General features: G+C 37.9%; 1 protein-coding gene across 1 annotated transcript; it reads left to right on the top strand.

Moving 5' to 3' along the window:
• The first annotated feature begins 2,232 nt into the window (after window positions 1-2,232).
• Window positions 2,233-7,584, top strand: cldn15la (claudin 15-like a). The gene is made up of 5 exons (XM_085388991.1): window positions 2,233-2,680; window positions 4,510-4,674; window positions 5,878-5,959; window positions 6,277-6,384; window positions 6,499-7,584. The coding sequence occupies exons 1-5, from the start codon at window positions 2,464-2,466 to the stop codon at window positions 6,575-6,577; spliced, it is 651 nt and encodes a 216-aa protein (XP_085245117.1). The 5' UTR covers window positions 2,233-2,463; the 3' UTR covers window positions 6,578-7,584.
• The last annotated feature ends 3,456 nt before the right edge of the window (window positions 7,585-11,040 follow it).

Here is an 11,040-nt window from a genome sequence, read left to right as displayed (position 1 = left end):
ATGTGATGTAATTAGTTGTCTGAAACTGTATCACAGGCTGTTGTCTCATGGCGTGTCTTCGACGTGCTGAGCGGCTTCAGTGCATGTTGAAAAATGGTTCTCGTGCATGAAACGCATTAAAATGTGATTAACTTTTTGTACACTGTGTGACGAGTTGAGATATAGAGCATCATGGCCAAGGAAGGGCAGAAAAAGGAGATGAATAAGAGCTTTACAAACTGAAGAACTGATAAGCTGACCTGCTTCTTCACAGCAGGAGTGGTTTTGCATAGATGTCCATTTAACTGTAAATGCAACTTCTGTAAATGTTATTGTTCATTTAAAAATAAGGACATTCAATGTGTGTATCTGGGTGTGTAACAGTTTTTTCCCTTATGTTAAATGTTGTGCACCATGTTCGTGATTTACCTGTTTGTTTTTGCCAGTCTCTTTTCTCTCTGGTGATACAAAGACCATAAAAGTCAGACTTTGGACTCTCATGACGATCAAATATTAACTGTTGTCAACCATAAAACTATAAAACCTCGAGCATCTCATACAACCTGCTAACCTGCCGTCTGCAGCCTGAAATCAGCACGTATGACTCACACACAAACCTTTCAAAGCTAATTGCATCAAGTATGTTTCTATTGCTTTCTCATGTAGTTATGTTACAAAATATGTTTAATCAGGAAGATTAGCAAATTAAATGTTAAAGAAATATACAGAATAATATTTCTGGTGGCTCACGATGGTTTCAGTGAAGATTATGTCATTAGTAGGCATGGCAGGCGACACTGGTACACTTCTCTTGTTTAGCTGACTCAGCAGTGCAACCAGGACTTCTTTATTTGGACGTTTCTGTTCCTCTCCTGTTCTCATCGTCCAGAAACCAGAGAGCACCTGCTTTACTGATGAAGTATGTGAAGAATGAACTTCAGTTTAGGGTTCAGTGTGGTGAAGGATTTTTAGAACAGATGAAGTGGCGTAGTTTCACTTCCCTCCAGCACAGGTTAGGTCAGAGCCACACAGTAAAACAACTGGTGGAGGTGATGTTGAGCAGGCATGTGGGGAACTCGGTTTCAAAGCAATAACAGCTGCTCGATAACTGACTTCACTCAGTCTCACTTTCTTTATTTCACTTCTTTATTGAAATTCTTTGACAGGAATTTTAAATTGGACACAGATCTGTGATTACTGATAATATGAACACTGAATCTGTTAGTCGAGGCTGAAAAAGGGGTGAAAAAATTATTCAGCAATTATTTAAATAAATAAAAATAAATTTAAGTATAAAAAATAGTTTTAAATTTATGACATGTATGTAAGCCATAACTAACAACCATTCATCTTATATAATATATATTTATATAATTATAAATGTAATTATAACGATTATGTATTGTATGCAGTAAACGCCCTCTCCCATAGAAATGTCAGTATCAGTATCACTCGCTTGCATAATGAAAACAACTCCAGCACTGGAATATTTTTGTTGACCAACCCAGAGGTGTGTTTTTGTGTTTTTCTGTAGAGTATTTGGATTTAGTGAGAAACCTTCCTGTGCCAGAAATCTTCTGAAGGTGCTAATGTGAGGTTGGCACATTTAGCCTGTGGCTCCATTACTGATCTGCGGCTGAGCTTTTCTAGCATGATGATGCTGAATGTTTCCTGTCATTTAACATTAGCAAATGTCTCCTCTGAGATACCTCAAAATTCACAAATAGGATATTTACTGATATATTTTATCTTGTAAAACTTGTGTTACTAATAAAGCATCAAAACAAAACTCATTAAAAAACAAACTGACATCCAGATGAGCAAACTGAAAGTACAAAATGCTGGATCATTTCTACATTTCTATTTCCTGTGGCACGCTCACAGCAGCAGTTTATCAATTAATTTTAAAATATGCTTGTAAAGAACCAGATTACCCTACATGTGATCTGCTAATAAAATAACCTCCAATATTGTAAGCTGTGCAACGTCGCCGCAACTCATCCACAACTTTTTGCATTTTAAAGAAAAAGAAAATAATCGAAAGCTCCAGGACCCAAGTAAGAATACCCAGTGTCCTCTGCAGAACACAAACCCTCTCAAAATAATAAAAACCTGTGGATCATTGTGACTCAGGTGTGGCTGAAGACTCGACTACATTATCTATCATTGTCATCGATTGGTGTGTGGTCAGGGGGAAACAGAAGGAGTGGCCCTGCAGTTTATGGCCCCTGTTAGAGTAAAGTCCCTGTGCTGGAGCACCAGATGTCAGATTAACAGGACATAACTGAAAGAGCGACACCAGAGCCTCCACCACCTCCAGTCTGTTCCTGACTACCTGAAGGCTTCAGCTTAGAGGACACAGAGTTACTCCCTGTTAATGTTCTTGTGAACGTTGCTGTTGTTAGGCTATTTGTGGTCGCTGGATTTTTTGGGGAGAGTTGCTGTGGTTTTTTTTAAGTAATTTTTGTGGAAACATCTGTAATCATGTCGACGGCAGTGGAAGCGGTCGGGTTCATCATGTGCATAATCAGCTGGCTGGTTAACGGTGCGGCGCTGGTTAACGACTACTGGAAGGTTTCCACCGTGTCCGGCAGCGTGATCATCTCTCAGAGGCAGTTTGAAAACTTGTGGCACGCCTGTGCTGAGAACAGCGCGGGAATCGCTGAATGCCGGGACTTTGAATCGATGCTGGCCCTCCCCGGTAAGACCAGACACTCAAGTCCTCCTGTTACTTATCTCAAGCTGAGAGTTGATGTCAGACACTCTGATCAAACCTGATAACAAAATAATGTTATTTTATGACATCATTATATTTTGCTTTAAAAGCAGCATTAGTGTCTATGAAAAGCAGAACAGGAGATGACTGAGCAAACAGAATAAAAAAACTTGTTAAACTGTTGACCAATCGTGACCCAGGAAACAGGATGTGGTCAGAGCTTTTAGGCCCCACCAGACAAACAGTTTAGTTTCCATCTCTCATAAAGCTATAAAGGTGTCGTATCTTTGTAAAGCTCTTTGAAACCTTGTCATACTGGCTGTTTAGAAAATAGGCCAGCATGTCGCGTGGCAGCATTTCAGAATTTGTCGTCCAAAGGTTGCTGACGGTGTTTCCCGCCTAAAGTAAAAATGAAAATAGATACTTATTAAAATGTTTGTTATAAAGTTGCCAAGTCTTCAGAAAAATCTTAGCTTGATCAATAAAGGTTATTATTGGATTGTGTTAGGTTGACTTTTTCTCAGTAATTGTTATACAAGGATAGTTTTTGGACGCCATTTTGAGTTTTCTCTGTTGAAAGCAAAATGGGCAGAAACAAAGAAACTTCTCTGAGAAGAAGGATAAAAACCCCAAACAAACAGCTCAGTATGTTTCTTCATTCTTTACTTTACTTGGACTTTAATGTGGGTTCAGCAGGTTTATCTATAAAAGCAGACTGGGGGCTTATTTTTGATGGTTTTTTGTATTTTTAAAACTCATCAAACCTCTCGACACTTTTTCCTACATAGTGATAAAGATGTAAAGAGACGCCAGGTTTCCTCCTGCAATTGAGGCTCTAATGAAATACTCCAGTATAAAAGATTCAAAGTTACAATTTTTGAGAGTTTTGAACGTCTTTAGAAAGCTTGTCCATATAACTGGTGTTATAAAGGTGTTTAGTGACATATATTTATATACCTGTCTGAGTTTAAGTGGCTGTTGAAACCAAACTCATCATCATCATTACTCGGTATGACTCCTACCAGCTTACCTACCATTGCTCCTGAAATTCCCTGAAGCTCATAAAGAGGTGTGGTAGTTGTTTCTAATGATCAGCAGAGGTCATCTGGTTAATAAATGACTGCAGCAGCTGTAAAACACACAAATACACACCTAATGTTACAGCCAGTTCCTCCTTTTCCTTAAACAGTTTAGCTTTTGTGTATTTTTAATAAACGTTTAATAAAGATGTAAACATATAAATGAGTTTTACAGTAACAGGTGGTTATATATTTATATATATATATATATATATTTACCTTTGCACAGGTAGTTATTTCCCTGTTTGTTTTATATTACATTTAAAATAAAGAGTCAAGGGAAGTTAGGACTGGTTTTACTGGGATTTATGTCACCGGCTGGAGTATTTTTGGTTCTTTTTGACATTTAAAGTTTCATTACAGCTCACCTCACTTTGTTTTGCATGAAAACTATGTTCACATATAAAATAAAACAAAAAAACAGGTTTCAGAATAAATTATTTATTGATTCCAACGAGTCTAGATCAGGTTTTGTCACACAGTACAATAGGTAAAAACAGGGGGATGAACAGAAAGAACTCAAAGGACAAACCTGTCACTGAAAATCAAAGAGTTCCCATCAAGCGCTCAGTTTCTTTGTGTTTAAGCAAAACTGATCATCTATTTGTAAATTGCTGGGTGTGTTTTCCATGAACAGGGCTGCAGAGGCTCTGTTTCTATGTGAATTACAGAATTACCCATAAACCCCGAGTAAGTATGTAAACAATAATTAATGACTTCTTTCTGTGTCTGCAGTCCATGTACAGGCCTGTCGTGCCCTGATGATCATCTGTCTGCTGTTCGGCCTCGGCTCCATGATTGTCGCTCTGCTTGGACTCAAGTGCATCAAGATTGGCTCAACCACTGAACAATCCAAGGCCAAGATCGCCACCATTGGAGGAATCCTGAGCATCCTGGCCGGTGAGTGTGATGGTCCATCTCTGTCACTTCACATGCTACAAACACTAACACAGAAAACTTTGTCTGAAGGGAAAGTCAAGAAAAGGTTAATTGATTTTCTATTATTAAGACACTCAGTAGAAATTTACTACAAAATACTATCATAAGTTTTAGATATTTGGATATTTTTGCATTCAGTGTTGTTGTAGATTGTCTAAGGAGCTTGGAAGGAAAAGCGTCTGGGCCTGTTTAAGTCCAGACGCTTTTCTTTCCAAGCTCCACAACAGAGTTATTGTGGATTGTTATATATTGATGTATTACAGATGCTGGAAGTTGGAAGCTCTGCAAGTTTTTTGCTCTTCTTCCTTTCTTTTATTTCAGTGAAGTTTCTTCATTTGTTTACTGAATGAATTTACAGATATATCAAAGAAATGATTACAAACTTCTGCATGAGCAAAACTGACATGACGTGTTTGTACAGTCTGCAAACCTGGAGCATTTCTCTCCATGTTGTTCTCCAACTAAGCAGATATTTGCAGATTAGTGCTGAATAATACACAAGTTAGATCCTAGAGTTTTACTCAGTAAAATTGGAGCACAGACTTTTTGGAAGACCTGTCAGTATAACTAAGTGCACCGTGCTATTTATTAGATAATGCATTAAGAAAAGGACCAAAATAAAAAGGAGTGAGTAACACAGACACGTGGAGGCCCTCATACGATCCCCGTGTAGGCTTAAACCACAAATGTTTTTTGCAGCATGAGATGATCTTTTCATGCTTGGTTCTCTCCCAGGATTAAAGCCAAGCGCCTTCCTCTTTTTCCTCTCTTGTGTAGTTAAAGTTTATTGATTCACGTTTGTGTTTTTTTTATATAACACCAATTAAACGTAGGAACTGTCACCTTACAGTCTTCCATATGGCAAAGTGAAGAGCCTACAATAAAACACTCATCAAACTCAAATTTAAAAGAGGTAAACTGAGTGTTTATTGAATGTTATATTTGTAGGAAGTGTTGAGTCAGAGGTATAAAAATAATAAAAAGACATTGAAAGTACAAACTATATACATGCTGTGTGGTGGAAACGAAACAAAAGTAAAGTGAAACAGAAACATTTTTTAGTAAGAACTGGTGATGCGATGCTGTGAGTGCACTCACAGGTGGTGGAAAGAGACTAAGAAAGAAAGGAAGTGAGGCTGTAATACTTTGTGCTTGTGTCTGCAGGTCTTTGCTGCCTGGTAGCTGCTTCCTGGTACGCAGCCAGAGTGGTTAATGACTTCAACGATCCGTTCTACGGTGGAATGAAGTACGTTCACCACACAGATGCTGAATTTTGATCTCATGAGAAATACCAGAGTTAAAAAGAAAAGATGATTGCCATTAAGGGACAGCTGAGTCCTTTTAATGATAACTATTTTTAATTCCTCCATTAATAAATTTGTTTTTGATGCTATAAACTAATATGACATGCTTTAAATGTTAATTTAATCTGATTTTATTTTGTTATATTTGATCTTTTTTGCATTTTAAATGTAAGTAAAACAAGTAAATCTGAGCATTTTCTGCCTGAAACTTAAGTTTAAGCTGATTTCTGTCTGTTAATAATTGTCACGTCATTTCCAGGTTCGAGCTCGGCACCGGCCTCTACATGGGATGGGCTGGAGCCTGTCTGGCCATGCTGGGCGGAGCTTTTCTCTGCTCGGCGTGTAAGAGAGCGTCGGTGAAGAAAAGGTAAACACGCACTCGTTACTTTTTATTGTTGAACTCTTGACATTTTCAGTTGTTCCAGTCTGGGGATGTTGCTGCTTTGAGAATCTGTCTGACTTTGTATTTCTTGTTTTGCAGCGGTTATTATGGAAATGCACCACAGAAGGTGTACACGCCCACAGCCAAATCAGAACCAGATGCCAAAGCTTACGTCTAAATGCAAACTTTGTGGTCCCCACAATGTCATAACAACACAATCATGCAGCACTGTCTGTATACACCTGATACTCAGACCGGCGTTCTGTGTTTTTCTGTCATTTTTTCTAACTTGTGTTTGAAAGAAAATCTTAAATCTTAAAGAAATCACAAAGATTTACAGATTATATTGATCGATATAACTGTTTGTGATTCTGGAAACCCTGTGTGCAGTTTGTTTTTATCGGAATAAAGTTTGTATTACATAAGAAATTGAGGTGTTGTGCTATTTTTTAACCACAATACTCATATTGAATCCAAATCTTCTGCATGGATGTGGCTTTTCTATACAAACATTCATGTACTGTATATTTATTTGGTATTTTAAAGTATTCAGATATGAATCCTGACAGGTACATCTCACCTCTATAAACGGACTTCCTGAAAATCCTCTGATTTGTCAGTAAATTCACCAGTAATTATAAAAACACAGAGAAAACTGTAAAAATGCAATTAATCTAAACCAGTTGTCATTTTCATGAGATGCTTTCTGTACTAGTTTTGCTTCTGTTTGTGTTCTTTTTTCATTGCTTTCTCATCTCTTTTGTTGCTGAATTTGCATTTTGTGCTTCTTAAATGTGATTTTAATCATTTGAAAGTAAACAATCCTCCAGAAAACAAAAGGACATGCAGTTAAAGGTGCAATTAGTTTAAAATTGTATATTACTGTTTGAGTTAAATGATGCTTGCAGCAGTGTTACATGGAGCTTTTCCACCAGCTGCTTAATGAAGTCCTAATGTTGAAGCCAAACGTGTTTATTAAAGCAGACATTGTTAATGAGGTTGCCTGTAATGAAGTGTCTATGGACACTAATAAGATGGCAGCTCCAGCAGTTTTTAAGCCAATAACATCCTGGAGTGCATTAAATTTGGACTTTGGATTGTACTGTTAAAGTTTTGCAGCTTCTCCTTCTGTTAAAGATCTCCACCATGACCATATAGTCCGAAGTAATTAAGTCATAAATAAACATTTAAATGGCAGAAAAGTTCCCGTTTTTTTTTATCATCGTCTGTGTAAGTTTGTTTGTTTCATCGTTGGTCTGAACTAAGAAACAACAAGAATTTTTTGTGGATTAATTTTGTGAAACTTTCTCCTTTCCTGTAATTTTGCACATTGTTCACATTTTAAATCATGCTCACACACGTCTTTCATTTACTACAGAAACATTTATTTATCATATAGAAAAACTGCACCTTCACTGCTACGGTGAAGCTTGTTATATCCAGCCACATGTTACACTGCACCAGTGGTTCCCAATCTTTTTTTGCTAGGCCCCCCTTTGTTTTACAAGAAAATTGTTCGCACCCCCCCCCCCCCCCTTCTCAAACCACACACACCCATATTTTGCTCCATCGCGGTTTATTTCACACCTCAAACATTTAGTAAACAATTAAGCAAATACAAGTAATCTGCAATAAATTACAGGTAGCAATAAAATAAACTACTAACTCTTTTACGCTGCGTCCGCACCTACACGGGTATTTTTGAAATCACCGAAAACGGAGATTTTTTAAACTCCATTTTTGCGTTTACGTGTGGACGAGGAATACAGAGTTGGTCACGCAATGTCAAAGGTATGTGCCTTTTTTCATGTCACGCTGTGCGCACGTTATTGTTTACATGAGATGAATTGCAGAATAGCAGATAGAGACAAAACACTGTTAATCTGACTGTCTGCAGGTTTTACACGCAGTTACTGTCCCTCCATTTACAAAGGCAGAGGCGTCACAGTGTCATTATTTTACTGTAGTTGTTTTTTTTCATGTGTAATAATGTTGAATATTATATAATATTCAACATTGCTATCAATACATTTTTCAAATAATGCCACTCTGTGCAAAATGGGTTTAAAAACATAAACAGCTGTGGGATACTGTTTGTCCGTGATTTGAACAGCCCAGCAATGCTATGATGCAGGGGAAACCAATCCTGCAGGGAGACCTACCTCGGCACTTGTGCAGGTGAAGCCAAAGGGCAGATATGCTTCACCATATTTTCTGGTCTTTGGCTTAGAATGAAGTTGGTTTGGAAACATATTCAGCGATGCTTCATCTCCTGCTTTGCGTTTCTGTGGACACCCGTGCTAGCAGTGTCCAATAGTGATGGGTCGTTCGCGAACGAAATGGCTCTTAGAGCCGGGTCTTTGACGTGAACGACACGAGCCGGCTCCTTATCGCGAGCCGTCACGTGGGTTTTTTTTTTCTTTCTCTCACCCTCTCTCTCTCGCACTTTTTTTCGCTTCACTCTGCACACGAGCCTTGTGCTTTATGCTGGGCAGAGGGGGGAGGGGCGGTAGTTACACTCAGTAGCACAGGAACAGAGCGGGAGAGAGAAAGAGAGCCAGGGACAACAATGTCACATTAGAAAGGTATAGTAATCATCCACAACTATTTTCGGTTGCAGATGATAAAGGATTCAGAAAGTTTATTCATGCAGGCCCATATGACAGAGAATATGCATGTTCTTTTAGTTTTCATATTATAATTTATATTTAATTGTGTTGTGGTTTGCAGTGTTTTGTGTTGTTTTCACTTTAAATTTGTAAAAGGAAAAAGCTGAAAATTTAAATAGTTAAAAGTTGAAATGTGAATAGTTGATTTTTGTATTATATGATTTATTTATTACATTTTATGTGGAGTGAATAAATAAAAGTATATTTACGGTGGCCCCTAGAGACAAAGCACATACAAACTTCAAATCACGTACGAACTCTGAAGCACATAAAAACTCAAAACACGTACAAAAGACAACAGAAGTGCTCCAGGATGCTGGGCGCAGTGTTGAGCTTTTGTTATCTTGTGGCTACACAAGCCAGCAAGTACCAAGTACCGGATTTGGTGTGTGGTAGTAACAGGTAAATGAACTTTTTTTTAAAAATTATTTGAATATATATGAGTGCTTGTGTATAAATACACAAACAATACACACATGCTTTCAATTGTGTAATTTAAGTGATCTAGTAGCTCTGCTTTGGAAGTTCAGTTCATGCTAGAAATGTGTTTTGGTGTTTGTACGTGTTTTGTCTCTAGGGGCCACCGCATATATTTATATATAAACATATATAAATAAAACCACTTTTTTTATGTTAGTAATTCCTTTTGTGCGTAATTCTATATTATTGTTAATAATAAATTAATTAAAGCAACAAAACAACCTGAAGAGCCGGTTCGGAGCCAAAAGAGCCGGCTCTTTTTAGTGAGCCGAACCGAAAGAGCTGGATCTCTAAAAAGAGCCGGAAATCCCATCACTAGTGTCCAAGCATTTTGTCCCCTCCCCCCTTTTTATACCGCGCCCCCTGCAATGGCTCTGCGCCCCCCCTAGGGGGCGGGCCCCACACTTTGGGAAGGTCTGCACTAGACAATGATGCATGTTCAATCATCCAGGGAATCCTGAGGACTCAGATTATGTGTGTTTGTACTTTTTTCTATTTCTGGTTTTATTGTGTCTCATGAATATTTTGAGTTTCTCTGTGGCGCAGCTCCTTGTAGCAGTTTGAGACCTGAGCCTTTGTGCCAGAGGCTTAAATTATCAATATACATGTAATTATTATGTATAACTCACTGCATACAGAAATATTTTGTCTGGGAAAACTTCTAAAGTATTTGAAATCTGCATATGAAAGAAAAATAAGTGTGTATATGCGTGTGTGTCTGTGTGTATGTGTGTGTTTGTTCACAGGTCTATATATAGGCAGAGTGATGCTGCTGAGCTTTAATCCACTGTTCTGCCTGTCAGCAGGTAAACAGACAGGTGGATTACTGCAGCACTTTCATCATCATTATTACACCGGAGATTACAGCACACACACACACACACACACACACACACACACACACACACACACACACACACACACACACACACACACACACACACACAGTCCCTATCAAAAGTCTGAACGTGTTTCCCTTTTTCTTTTAGTTTCACACTCAAAACCAAAGACTGTGAAATATAATAATTTGTCTCTGAAGAAGGAGTGTAAAGTAAACCCAACCTAAAACGTAGCGAGACAGATTTGATTGTGTTACAAAAAGTGTTACAAAAGTGGAAGAACTTTGATGAATTTGAACTGAAAAGCACTTTATACACATTAGTTTAGCGATAAAGTAAATAAATGAATGGCCTGTTTTAAAAAGCTTGTTCTGTTGTTGTTGTGTGCATGATTTATACCATGTGTTAAACACAGATTTTGGTTTTTGCCTCATTTCTGTCCTCCATAAATCACATGGTTAAAGGAGCATTGGCTTTGTTTAAATGTAAACGTTAACCACTGTCTGCTTATTATATGTCTGATGTCATCGGTCATTTCTGGGTCCGAACACTGAGAGTTAAAAAAGCTCCAATAAAATGTAGGTATAAAAAATAGTGAACAAAATAAGATGCTGACCACCGTGATGCTGAAACTGAGGCTCCTAAATGGAGAC

Source organism: Rhamphochromis longiceps, linkage group LG18 (genome assembly GCF_057381845.1).
Source record: "Rhamphochromis longiceps isolate RC_006_pf linkage group LG18, R_longiceps_female_GT1.1, whole genome shotgun sequence".
NCBI classification, from domain to species: domain Eukaryota; kingdom Metazoa; phylum Chordata; class Actinopteri; order Cichliformes; family Cichlidae; genus Rhamphochromis; species Rhamphochromis longiceps.
Note: the sequence above shows the minus strand (reverse complement) of the source record. Positions and strands in the feature narration are given on the sequence as shown.

Coding starts and splice junctions, on each gene's coding strand:
- cldn15la (XM_085388991.1), top strand. CDS start 2,464: ATGTCGACGGCAGTGGAAGCGGTCGGGTTCATCATGTGCATAATCAGC. Junction 2,681..4,509: donor ATCGATGCTGGCCCTCCCCG/GTAAGACCAGAC, acceptor CTGTGTCTGCAG/TCCATGTACAGGCCTGTCGT. Junction 4,675..5,877: donor AATCCTGAGCATCCTGGCCG/GTGAGTGTGATG, acceptor TTGTGTCTGCAG/GTCTTTGCTGCCTGGTAGCT.